Source organism: Alosa sapidissima, chromosome 3, assembly GCF_018492685.1.
Source record: "Alosa sapidissima isolate fAloSap1 chromosome 3, fAloSap1.pri, whole genome shotgun sequence".
In the NCBI taxonomy this organism is placed as follows: Eukaryota; Metazoa; Chordata; class Actinopteri; order Clupeiformes; family Clupeidae; genus Alosa; species Alosa sapidissima.
The window spans coordinates 22,447,436-22,461,293 of NC_055959.1; the positions used below are offsets into that span (position 1 = coordinate 22,447,436).

Genomic DNA, 13,858 nt, shown 5'->3' on the forward strand with positions numbered 1-13,858 from the left:
GTGATTTTTCAGACTTGTGAGGTCTGCTGTTCAGACCCTGAAGGGGTTTCTTTTCTGTTCATTGCTTTTTGTGAGAGTGTTTCTACTTATCTCAAAAAGGAAAATAAATTAAGAGCCTATGTTGAGTACAAATGTCTTTTGAGGGCCTAAACAGAGCCCAGCCAAAAACTCCAATACAATTTTGATCAACTTTGAGGGACAGCTATGACCATACAGGATCATCCAGACCAAACGTGACGATTTTGCTACTTACTTGGACAGCCGTGGCCTACTGGTTAGCGCTTCGGACTTGTAACCGGAGGGTTGCCGGTTCGAACCCCGACCAGTAGGCACGGTTGAAGTGCACCTAACCCCTCTCTGCTCCCCGAGCGCCGCTGTTGTTGCAGGCAGCTCACTGCGCCGGGATTAGTGTGTGCTTCACCTCACTGTGTGTTCACTGTGTGCTGAGTGTGTTTCACTAATTCACAGATTGGGATAAATGCAGATCAAAAGACGGGATCAAAAGAGTATATTACTTATACTTATATATACTTATATGTGACCAGGCATGGAATTGAGGGTCACAAGTGCGTTTTGAGGCATTTTTAGTTATTCACAGATTCTGAAAGTGTAGGTTTTAAGCTTTCTAACAATGTCTTACACATGGAAATCCGATAACATTTGAAGAAGTTGTAGCCAATTTAAAGTATACACATCTCAAAGCTACAAGCTGAGAAATCATGCAAGAAAGTTTGCCTACTTTCTCCCTGAATCCAGTGGAACACAATGGTCCTCATTTGCATGACATTAAGATCAACCCTCCCCCCTGTTACGGTCACTGATCTGTCAGCCTGCAGTGCAGAGTGTGTTGTAGTGGTCTGAAGCGCTCTCTAGACCCACAGTGTACATTAAACCTCTTATAAGGTACCAGGTACCTGTCATTAGTCAATACAAGACATTCACACATTATTCAAATTAATTGCCCATCAAAACTAGTCGTCATATGATGCTAATGACCCATCAAAACTATCTGTAATGGGTTACAGAACCAGCTAGTAGCAATGGATAAAGTAGTCTAAAACAAACATGAGATCACGTTTGCAAACCATGTTATTTTGAATGAACACCCAGTGCAAGGCACCAGGTTGGCAATGGATTCAGCAGGTTTAGCAATGGATAAAGTAGTCTAAAACGTGAACTAAACAAACATGAGATCACGTTTGCAAACCCTGTTAATTTGAATGCACACATGATGCAAGTCACCCTGCCATCAGTCAAAACAAGACATTCTCGCATTATTCAAATTAATTGCCCACCGAAACTATCTGTAATGGGTTTTGGCTAGTAGCCTATGGTGCCAATAGCTAACGACAGTAGGCCTACGTTAGCTAGTAGCAATGGATAAAGTTTCTAACACACAAACTTTATCCCCGTCAAACGTAACTGTGGAGATAGCATCTGAGATAGCATCTGCCAGACCGAGAGATTCTTCCTCGTTGTAATTATCTTCGGCTAAGGTCAGCTCTAGATTAGGGATGTTCTCCAATGTAATGCAGTCGCCTTCATCATCAGATTCAGCTCATCTGCAATCCGCTATGCTTTGTCCATATCCATTCCAATTGTAAACAAACAGCATGCTGGTTCAGTAAGTAGCCATGAGGTTACTTCTAGCATACAGCTGATTGGCCGACAGAACAAAAGAGCACTAAGTCACGCCCAATTCAAACGCTGGTTTACTTCCTGAAACTTAACCATTTTCAAAGACAAAATATACACTTTTAAAGCAACCAATGCTGAAAAAACTTCAAAGTCGTTTTTTCGCGACTTGAGTCTCTGAGACTTGAGCCTGGTTTTCCCATGCCTGGTCACATATATAATATATATAAGTATAAGTAAGTATTTATACTCTTTTGATCCCGTGAGGGAAATATATGCATGCAGATCTGTATGTGCGTATTTAGAGCAGTGAGGGGTTAGGTGCCTTGCTCAAGGGCACTTTAGCCGTGCCTACTGGTCGGGGTTTGAACCGGCAACCCTCCGGTTACAAGTCCGAAGCGCTAACCAGTAGGCCACGGCTGCATATTCACAGTATATAGATAATGTATCTGTCATACTTAAACATATAAGTAATTTATCAAATAATCCACACAGTTCGAGGAAACCAATGTGTCTCAAGAGAGCAGCATGTGAATATGTTTTTGTTCTGTATGTTTGTGGATGTCACCTTCAGAAGCAGGGTGAAGGGACGGAGTCCATATCCTGCCAGAGCCTGCCCTGGAAATGCCCCTCTGTCAGAGACTGTCACCTAACCGAGTGGGTGAAGTAAGGATCTGTCACTCAAAATATCACTCGGCATCAGGTAGTTTTTAGTTAGTAAAAAAACAAAACAAAACAAAACAAAACATTTGTCCTTCTTATGATGTTCTTCTGTGTTACTCTGCACTTTCCACATATTGATTTCTTTACATATCCAGGCTGTAATTTGTTAAGTGTAAAGTGCAGGCTTGAAATTTCACCATTTTAGGGGCAAGGCCACTTGGCCTTCAATTGGGCATATTTGGTGGGGGGCACAAAGGCCACATGTCAGGGCACCAAGGCCAAAGTTAACTATACAGTAGTAGGCTATAAAAATGATCAAAGTTGTATTTAGCCTATTCACAGCAGTAGACCTGCATCACTGTATGAAACATTACAGAAACATGACATAGTACATAGAACTGGAAATCATCTGATCATAATATTTACAGATATCTAGGCTATGTTTAACATTTATTTTATATTTGGCCTGTTATGAAATCATGTATTGAACAATGTAAGCACAGCTCAGCTTTAAGAAACTCAAATAGCCTAGATGCATGCTTAGAATTTTGTGATCATTAAAGGGACACCAGGCAACGTTTTCGTGTTAATTAATTATCTTCGTAAGTCGGTATATGGTTAAATGACTCATTACGGGGCGAATGAAGGCTCTCTCGCCCGCCCCTACTGCCTGTAGGAAGAATATCCCACTTGCAAGTTCGGTGTATCCTACCCGCCAACCGAAGCAGGATCAGTTTCCAGCACAGAGGCAGGCTAACGAAACGCTTGAGATTGTTGCAAACGTGTGTATAATGGCAGAGCTGGCGAAGAAGCAGCGAAAACCCTTGACGGAAGACGCAAAGAAAAGGAAAAGAGACCGAGCGAGGGGGAGTTTCGTAGAGAAAAAGCATCAGGCTTGCCTGGTGTCCCTTTAAGGCTACTTTCACAAATCTTAGTCAGCTGTGTATCCTCTGATTTTAATATTTACCGATATCTAGGCGATATTTGTAACATTTATTTTGTATTTGGCCTGTTATGAAATCATGTAGAAAAATTTAAACACATTGTGAAACTTAAAGCCCAAATTTGGAGACATGCATGTCGAAATTTGCTGCAAATTCAAAACCAGATTACTCTGAAATGGCTAACTGTACAGGGGACTGCTTTACACCTTCGTGTTCGGTAAGGTCTGCTGTTTATTTTGATATATGGTTTGTCATGTGTTGAACGAAGGGTTCGTGACGTATTCAACCGAGATGAATGTGTAGGGAGATACGCGCAGAAGCTAGAATTTATGATTCAATTTAATCATACCTACTTGTCTCGCAAACCGTTCACCACAGCAATTAGCGACTAACATCGTTTAAAAGCGGAGAAAAAGTTCTTTCATGTGATGTGATGCTTGTGATGTCTGTATGATGAGTAGGCTACTTCGCGAGTAGTTCAACTGAGAAGAATGGGTGAATTTGGACGCACTTTCTTTCTTGCCATGCGCTGTCACTTTCTCCACTGCGTAAAAGACTAAATTAATTTGCGCTGTGAATGCTAAGATTATTTTGACAGGCCATAGACTAATAAAATACCCTATTAGTCGAACGTAAACTAGAATATTGAAAGAAGGTGGCACTAAGGCCACAGTGGCCTGTAAACCTCTGATTTTCAAAGCGGCATCACGGCCAATGCATGGCCGTCGTGGCCGCCGTGAAATTCCTACCCTGGTAAAATGTAAAAATAACCCCGACAATGTGTAACAATGTGTGAACAAGTAACATTTGTAATGCTCATTCATTAAATGTATGTGTTTTCTTTTGAGCATGTACTCATTGTATGTTTATTAATTTAACTGTTTAAATAAGGTGTAAATAATAATAATAATAATAATAATAATAATTTTGAATAATGTAAAAACGTAGATGAAAGGCGGGACATGAACATAAGATGGTAAAGGACTGAATTCACACAGGTAAAATGACGGAACTCCCATTGATTGGCCTGTGAATCGACAGGAGGCATTTGTGAGACAGGGGAATGTTTTCTTATGCTCTGCAATCAGGTTAGGTAGGGGCAGCGAACAGGTAGGGCCTATTGTTTGTCAAGTTGGACTACGTGAGTGTGGAGTATTGTCACACTATTATGGATTACCCTTTTCCTAGGACGGATAACGTTGGACATTTTTACATTTTTTGTTATAAATTGGGAGTCTAATCTAAACGGATGTTTGCAAACAAAGGACAGGCTGGTGAGGCACAGGGGTTTTAAAACAGGACCGCCGAGTCCCTTTTGCGTTCACGGAAGAGCTGTCACTTCCTAAAGGACATTACCGTAATTTCCCAACTATTAGCTGCGGCTTATACATTGATTTTGCAAATGAGCTTCAGCTATGAGGTTAATACACGAGGACAGTTAATATGGTATTACAGTAATATGGTTTTGTTTCTTTTAACTTGCATAAAACACTGTCCTGTGGCTTATACACAATGTGTTTAATTCACAGGAAATGACTGTATATTATTTGCACTGCGGTGCTTGGACTTTTAGTTATCATAGCGTATTGAATTATTGAGTGGTTTGTTTGCAATTGCTTTGTGTGTTGTTTTGGGGAAAACTGGGTTGAATGAGAAGCTCATACTTTTTTTTTTTTAAAGAAAGAATGACTGGAGCTCGCCTAGCTTGTTACTTATATAAACCATGTGAGCTTAACGCAACTGTTGCTGATGATGCTGGTATCTTAATTTTGATCTACAACCTGGGTTTATTGCCTGAATTTTGCATGTTACTTTATTTGCCATTTAACTCATGTCCACTACATTGATTGCCAGCATAATAGATTAAATAGTCTCCCTGACCCTTTTAATGCGTCTCATAGCCCTCTCTTTTTGAAAGTATTGAAGAGAGTTTGTTACACATGTGTTAACTATCATCTTTCAGATACCATTTAGCAACACAGAAAAGAGTTGGCAATGTAATGCCTGTAAATATGTGAGCTACCTTATAAACTATGGATGCTCGATTGAAGAACTCATGCCTCGTGACAATTGCGTGAAGAAAGTCATTGTCTGAAACCTCTGCCGAAATCCAGATGTTCTTAATCTCATCTAAAAAACACATGACACTTGTATTTATCCACGTTTATCCACGCGTGTATTCACTGACCACACACATCAGAAGCATTTTACAGTTCAAGACAGACACATTTTCAGGAGCATGTGTAATACCTAGGTATCACCCCACCCTTCCAGGCTATGACAATGAGGGGTATAGATCTGCATCGAGACATTTTTAAAACGGCATGCAGCTTTTTGTCATTATTTTGCCATAATGGAAACACAACAGATATCATTTGAAGAGATTTGGATGAAAGTTTGGGTTGATAGAGCAATTTCTTTGAATAATTAAAGTGAAGAAGTTCAGTGAAACCCCAGTATGTTACCCACCTCGTGATACTGCGGGGTTTCCAGCGTTGATATAGACTGAAAAAGAGTAAGATGTGTGGAGATCGAGGTACACTTTATCTGGAAGGTAGATCTCTGGATTTGTGTACATCCGTGAAAAACTGTCCATCTCAACACTGTATCCAGATGAGGATATTCCATTGCTGGACATGTAGAAGAAATAGTCCTATGAGAAATACATCAAATGTATTTAAAGGGGAACTATGCAGGTTTTTTAGCTTAATTTACCTTAACTGAACAGCTTTAAAGTCATTGGAATGGTTATATGACTTTTTTCGGGTTGAATGGTGGCCGACTCGCTTCTCCCTAGCGCCTGTGAGTGGAAAAACCACCCTTGCAACTTTGGGCTGGCAGGCCGACAGCCTCAGAGACAGAAAGTCTCGCAGCCTCGCGATGTAACAAATCGCTTTACTGCACTACATACACGCCAGGCACCGGCTAGAACAAGGTAGAGAGGGAGTTTCTCAGACATTCGTCATGGCAGAGCCAGCAAAAAGAAGCAGAAAGCGAGTAAACCGTTGTTGGAGGAACAGGGAAAGAGGAAAATGTCTGACTGACTGATTGAGTGTTGAGAAAACGAGAGCGAGAAAACAGCGAAGAAATGGCCAAAACTGCATCGTTTCTCTTTAATAAAGTTAATTATTAAGTGTATTTAATGCATGTAATAAACTGAAAGTTCCTGAGGGAGTCTCCCTTACAAGATCAATGTCCCTAAAGAAAAAAAAGCCAGCCAGATTAATGTCTTACAAGAAGAGTCTACAATTCTAATTCACCAATCTATTGTTTGTGCACAGTCCAGGGTCAGTAGATAAATATCTTACCATGGTGACTCTCACCAAGCCCAAAACAATCCCAGCCAAACATGGACTATTTAATACGAAATGTGGAGTAATTACTAGTGGTAAATTGACAACACACAAGAAGCTTGCAACCAAAATATGTAGTCCATTTGTTTATGGGCCCTCATGACAGTCTAAAGCGCATCGTCACTAGTCAAAAGCTTATTCAAATTTAGTAGGATGTCCAGTCCACATTGGGAGTGTTTTCGTTATCAAACGTCAAGCGCAAAAAGGTGTTCCTAGGTTTCTTAATCAGTCATGGGTGTGTTTGGGGCGTAACATAATTTAAACCAATGAGAATGACATCTGTCATTCCCTTTAACAGCACAAAGCGCGACGTCAAAGAAAGCATCGGTATTTTGACAGTCAACGGCGCACTTGAAGGAGTCTGCTTGCGAGACTGTATGGAACAGTCATTCCACTAAAACCATGCTTTACTTAAACCTAGCATAGCCTTAACACATTTGCACTCGTCTATTATTTGAACTCATTGGCAAAGTGAAACTAACTTCACCATGGTGTCAGTCAACGACAAGGCAGTTATACGCAGTAAGTTACTTTCACTATTGACTGACAATGGGACAACATAGGCTGGAAAAAGCAACACTTACCCTAATATTTTTCGAAAGACGATAAAATGTTTATCCTGCTGAGGAGTTGCTTATATCTCGTGATAGTGCGTCTTCAGCTGTGCTCTCGACTAATCACTTTTAACCGCCAATTTGCAAATGCATTGTGAGATGTATTGTATAATATCTTTATTAGTGGGTTTGATCCAGCAGCCCACTATTGTTCTTCTTAAGTTTTCTTTATTACAGTGCATGAAAATGCACTGTACTGTTCTTCCTAGGCATTTTATTATTATTCTTCATCTTTGTAACTACTTTTTAAACTATGAATTAAAAACTATTAAAAATTTCCCCATAGACTTAACATTGGGCTGATGACATCACAACAGGGCCATTAAGGCAAGACACTACAGGTGAATAGGGTAACATTTTCAACAAGCAGATATCACTATTAAACTTCCCCAGTTAATTACTTACATTAATATGAGAAAAAATGTATTACAAGTTTTCTGTAATTTAATGTTTACATATGCAAATTAGGTATTATCTAATTAAATATGCGCTAATTTGTATACATTTTAAAACACGAAAACTGAGCATTGGATACAGCCAGGTTCAAAATGATGTTTTCATTGTGTTCAGATATTAGATGGGGGAAAAATTACAGAGGGATTTATGGATATCTACTTTTGTTATCCTGTAAATCAGATATGCTGTCAATAGACTTAAAAAAAAAAAAAACGATTTTTGGCATGTTTTTAGGCATATCAACAAACCCCTCTGTAAAAATCTTCTAAATATAGTTAGGCATAAGTCTAAAAAGTTTGGTATATTTAAGTGCTTCTGAAGAGGAGTTTTCGTGCTCAGAGTTGGAGAGGAAACTCATTTCGAGAAAACAGCCTTGAAAGTATAAGTATATAAGTATAAGTATATATACTCTTTTGATCCCGTGAGGGAAATTTGGTCTCTGCATTAATCCCAATCTGTGAATTAGTGAAACACACACAGCACACAGTGTGGTGAAGCACACACTAATCCCGGCGCAGTGAGCTGCCTGCATCAACAGCGGCGCTCGGGGAGCAGTGAGGGCACTTCAGCCGTGCCTACTGGTCGGGGTTCGAACCGGCAACCCTCCGGTTACAGGTCCGAAGTGCTAACCAGTAGGCCACGGCTGCCCCCCCCCCAAAAAAAAAAGACAGCCAATGAGATTCCGTTCTCAGCAACTCGCCTTTGAATTTTCACGATTGGTTGCTGATACAAAGGAAGTGTCCATATATGGATCACATAGCGTGATACAGGAAAAACAGAGCTTTCCAACGGTACTACACATGATACGTTTTGGATCACGGTCGCGGGAGTGCATGCAAGGTTAGAATTTAGGAGAAATATACAGGCGTGAGTAGACACAATATAATTAAATAAACACCTAAATGTGTAAATCGGACTTTTTGTTGTAGTAGTGTGATAAAATACATGCTAAGGTAACAGACTAGCTCAAAATCTTGAAATTGACCAGTGCATGAAAAAACGATGTTTTCACCTGCTGTGTCTCGCCATTAGAATCCTCGGCCAGGTGGCCAGGCCACCTGCACCAACTGTCAGTTTCTCAGACTTTAAGCATACAATCTGGCTCTCTTAAGACTACAGATCCTGTTCCACTGCTTCCTCTGTCCACAACTGTTTCAAAATAAAAGTCCTCACCACAATAATTCACTGTTAAACAATTTAGGTTAGACAGGTAGGGTCTCGCGCCAATTACTCAAGGCCATGCGGGTGCGTTAGTTTTAGGCAACGTAACAGTCAATCAAGGAAAAAACTCGCACACCATTATTTGCCGTTGAAAAATAAATAAACAAAGTGTTTAATCCATCAAACCAAGGTGCTACCAAGTGAGGTGATGTACAAACGTTTCGGTCCTCAGACCTTCATCAGTGCAAACCATACACAAAGACATGACGCCTATTTATAGTCTGCGTCTACTTGGTGGCAGCTCTGTCAATCAAACCTGACCCCTAGCTAGGTAGGTTGAAGTGTAGACTCAAAGAATTACGATTTAAGAAGGCCCTCAGGCTCATTAGTACAGTAGACAGTCTGACCCAAGATAATGAATAAAATAAAAGGAAACAAGATTAACAATAATCAAGTGAATATTAAAAAATAGATGGATATTCAGATATATAAATCAGCAGATTGAACATTCTCAGATAAAACCAGCTCAAAGGAAGCAAGTCAAGTCAAAGTCATCATTTAACCCATGTGGATGTAATGTTTTAAGATAATAGATCCAACGCGCTTTGCACTGAAGGAGCGTCTGTCCTGTACAGCTCCTCCTGCGGGTAGAAGAGACTCTATCTATTCGTAGAAATTTAAGCTCTGAGACGGAGTGGTTAGCTTCTGCAAAATGCTGCGCAACTGGTGACTTATGGTCCTGCCTGTTGATGGCACTGCTGTGTTCATTGAGGCGGACTCTTAACTGTCTACGGGTGCAGCCTGTGTACGGCAAACCACAAGGGCAATATAATAAGTAAATGACATTAGTGGAATTGCATGTAATGAATTTTCTGATGTTGTACTGTTTACCAGTGGAGTAGCTAGTAAATTTGCTGGTCTTGGTGATCAAGGTACAGGACATGCAATTGCGGCAGGGAAAGCCCGTCGGATCATCCAAGCGTTCACGGGGACGCATTGAGTGATTGAAAGTGTCCGAGTAGACCAGCTTGTCTTTTAAGTTAGCAGATCTGGAGTGAGTAAAAAGGGGTGGGTTGGGAAAAAGCTCAGCACATTTGGGGTCAGCCTGAAGAACATGCCAGTGCTGTCTAATAACATGTTTGATTTGTTGGCTAAAGGGTGTATAGGTTGTGCAACAAATCAAAAGGTGGATCGCTACGCTGGGTGTTCGATATGGAGAGATTTAGATGTACATGTCTGCGTACTTGTACGCTTGACAAGGCATTGTCAAGAACCTCGGAGGTATAACCTCGTGCACGGAAATCCTTGTAAAGTGCTTTGGACTCAACCTCGAAGTCATCATCTCTATGACAAATGCGTCTAATGCGTAAAAACTGACTATAAGGGAGTCCCTTCTTGCTCGGTGCGGGGTGGAAACTTGACGCATGTAGATAGCTGTTCATGTCTGTGGGTTTCTTGTATAAAGTGGTGTGTAGGTTGCGGGTGTCTCGCACTACCCAGGTGTCAAGAAAATGTATGCGCTTACGATCCAATTCAAGACTGAATTTAATGGAGTCTATGAGAACATTAACCCTCTAACCGCCATGTCGCATTATTGCGACAAGCGTCATTACTGAATAAAACAGACAATAGACCCGAGTACAGTGTAAAATCTCATTTGTTCTCTTGACCACTAGTTGGCAGACACCCAGAGCTTCGATTCAAACTCAACCTTTTTTTTAAGGTTATAAGGATGCACGCGAGAAACACACGAAGACGTGCATTTCCTCCATAACGCGGAAGCGATGCGGGCCATAGTTTTGCACAAATTGAAGCAGAAATACACCAAATGATTCTGAAGGAGAATATCTGCCTTTTGGAGAATATGATCGATTGTCTATTGACTGATAGTCACGGTGCGTCTGTGAATGGAGGTGCGTCTTTGCGACAGTGTCCACTAAGCATACCATGCTTATTTCGGCCCTCTGCCCAACATAGCTGGAGGTGCCAGTGGCAATAGTGATGATGGTGTCCGTAATGGACGTGGACAGCAGGGGTTGTGAAAATAGGGCTCTGAAGAACTACAAAGTCACCCACGATAGGAACTTATTTGACCAGGCTACTTTATTGTATAGTAACATAGGGTTTGTGATTATAGTAATAGTTTACTATTGTTGGTTTACATGTGACTGTTTTCCTGTTAATTTGTTATGTGTGTGAAATGACAAAAAAGAGAAAGTAAAACTGCTCAAATATGTTCAACATCTAGTATTTACTGAAATGTGCATAATTCACAGTGGTTACCATCCAGTGACGTCATAATATGCAAATTAGATGAGTACATTTACCCCCTTCATAAACTTCTGTTCATACTCAATGATTTTCACATTTACAGTAGGACTTCTCTGACCACTTGCAAGCCATGGCCTTTTGAAATTTTGATGTAAAAATCCAATTTATTTTTTTTAAACCCTGGCGGCTAAAGGGTTAAGATAGTTATGAAACTCATGAAGATATGCTTCTGTACCCTTCCAAATCAAAAATAAATCATCTATATAGCTATAGTTATTAATGGTGTCTATGAAATCACCTGTGTCTCTCAGGTAGGACGGTAAGTTGGTGACCAGGGGTCTAATATGTGCATCAATAAATTTGGAAAGGGGCTCAGGGGCAATGCATTCATTACATACAATGTCCACTAATGTCTTTTACTTATTATATTGCCCTTGTCGTTTGCAGTAGACAGGCTGCACCCGTTGACAGTTAGGAGTCCGCTTCAATGAACACAGCAGTGCCATCAACAGGCAGGATCCTAAGTCACCAGTTGCGCGGCATTTTGCAGAAGCTAACCACTCCGTCTCAGAGCTTAAATTTCTAGGAATAGAGTCTCTTCTACCCGCAGGAGGAGCTGTACAGGACAGACGCTCCTTCAGTGCGAAGCGCATTGGATCTATTATTTTAAAACATTACATCCACATGGGTTAAATGATGACTTTGACTTGACTTGCTTCCTTTGAGCTGGTTTTATCTGAGAATGTTCAATCTGCTGATTATATATCCGAATATCCATCTATTTTTTAATATTCACTTGATTATTGTTAATCTTGTTTCCTTATGTTTTTCTTGTTTTTCTATTTTTCCTGTGATTTTTTATTTTATTAATTATCTTGGGTCAGGTTGATTGACAGAGCTGCCACCAAGTAGACGCAGACTATAAATAGGCGTCACGTCTGTGTATGGTTTGCACTGATGAAGGTCTGAGGACCGTAACGTTTGTACATCACCTCACTTGGTAGCACCTTGGTTTGATTTATTTTTCGTTTATTTATTCGTTTATTCGTTCACCTTCGTTTATTTATTTTTCAACGGCAAATAATGGTGTGCGAGTTTTTTCCTTGATTGACTGTTAAACAATTTAACCATTTAAACTATCCATCTATTTAACTGTTCAGCCATTCCAACTATTTTAAACCACCACTTACCTAGCAAGCAACATAGCAACAACCTCAAGTACCCTAGCAACAGCCTAGCAACCATGTCAAATACCCTAGCAACAGCCTAGCAACCACTTCCACAGTTACAACCTAGCAACCAATATAGCAACCAATGAATTTAACATAGCAACCAGCAGAGCAACCACCACAACTAACCTAGCAACAGCCTAGCAACCACCTCAGCAGCAGACGTGGTAAAATATAATATAGATGAGTTGTTTGCAATATTGAACCAACTTGTATGTAAATGCAAACAGTTCTGCAACACTGTCTATGTAAGATATGCCAGTTTAAATCATATAAATCCTCTGACAAAGTGCAAAGATAAGCAAGGTGGTTCAGTGAGTAGGCCTATTGTGTAGGCTAATATATAGTTGAAGCTAGGTGGTCAGTGCATTTCATTTTTATTGGTTAAGTGGTCCTTCGTCTGAAAAAGTTTGAGAAACACTGGTATAGGTAAATCAGGTGTATGGCTAATACCTTTTGGGCTGTGCCATTTTGAGAAAACTGATTCAACCACCTAAACCATACAGTATATGTTTTGAAAGCATATACCCTAAAGATGTGAACTAACATGGGTTTTGACATTTCCCACCCTCATCATGACTTTTCTGCCCATGCACAATACATTGCGCGTACATTTTAGGCATATTTTTGTCATACATTAACTCTATATTAAGTTGCTCTACTAAGCTTCAGCTGTGAATCCCAGATGTCCATCATGCATTTTTTTGTTAAAGACACATGTAGCTATCAGAAAATAACAATAAAGTTTGGTGCCCTAAATTGGCACAGATCGGCCCAAAATGGGTAAGTTCCTCTGTAAGTTCCGTTTTCATGTTAAGTTTAATGTTTACCTTACCTCAAGGACCATTTTGTCCATCAATAAGCGAGATATTGGATTTTGTGCTGGATCACCAATATCCTACAAAGAAAAATCATGAGTTATCTTATTCAGGAGCCTAGAATAAAATAGCATTAAACTTGAACAAATATATCATATTTGTGGTTTGATGTGTGATTTGCAATTTCACTAATTTGTTACTATCCAACAACTGAGACCTGTATATATTCTGAGTGTAGTTTCAGCAAATGGTACAAGAGGCCCTGGTAGGTGGCCAGGGAGGTTGTGGTCTGTATCCCAGAGGGATGGGTGACCAGTGGGGGCCTGGCTGTGTATTGCTGGATGCGGCTGTATGGCTCAGGCTGGGGCAGGTCCTCCAGGTACTCCCAGAAAAACGGACAAGTGCGGGGGAAGTTGAAGAAGTTATATGAGCTGCAGGGAAACCAGTGGGAAACAAACATGGTCAAGTTTTTTCACTTTCAAAACAACTTTTGAAGACTCTTCTGAGAACACCACCTCTATAAACACATCTCCTAACAGTTCTGAAAGTGGGTTGCAGAACCTTTCAGGGTGAGTCACGGAGCTTGTGCTTAAAAAAAAAAACATAAATAAAATAATCGTCCATTTAAAATACTACCCTATCAGATCTGATGTCGTGATGTCGTATGGGACAGGTCATGTTAGACATAATTTTAGCGGTAAATATGGCAAAACG

At 40.3% G+C, this 13,858-nt stretch overlaps 1 protein-coding gene and 1 long non-coding RNA gene across 6 annotated transcripts in view; one reads left to right on the forward strand and one right to left on the reverse strand.

The window, feature by feature from the left end:
- Positions 1–13,858, reverse strand: part of LOC121705195 (cation channel sperm-associated protein subunit gamma-like) — a 118,562-nt gene that overhangs the window by 19,491 nt on the left and 85,213 nt on the right. For all 5 annotated transcript variants that reach the window (XM_042086035.1, XM_042086037.1, XM_042086036.1 and 2 more), the window contains 5 exons: positions 13,362–13,575; positions 13,162–13,224; positions 5,712–5,895; positions 5,266–5,372; positions 2,204–2,284 (listed from right to left, as the gene is read on the reverse strand). In XM_042086035.1, coding sequence (XP_041941969.1) covers positions 2,204–2,284; positions 5,266–5,372; positions 5,712–5,895; positions 13,162–13,224; positions 13,362–13,575 — 649 coding nt within the window. The remainder of the gene's footprint in view (positions 1–2,203; positions 2,285–5,265; positions 5,373–5,711; positions 5,896–13,161; positions 13,225–13,361; positions 13,576–13,858) is intronic.
- Positions 8,803–11,994, forward strand: LOC121705197. The gene is made up of 3 exons (XR_006030730.1): positions 8,803–9,036; positions 11,595–11,596; positions 11,982–11,994. It is a non-coding gene; the product is annotated as an uncharacterized LOC121705197 (long non-coding RNA).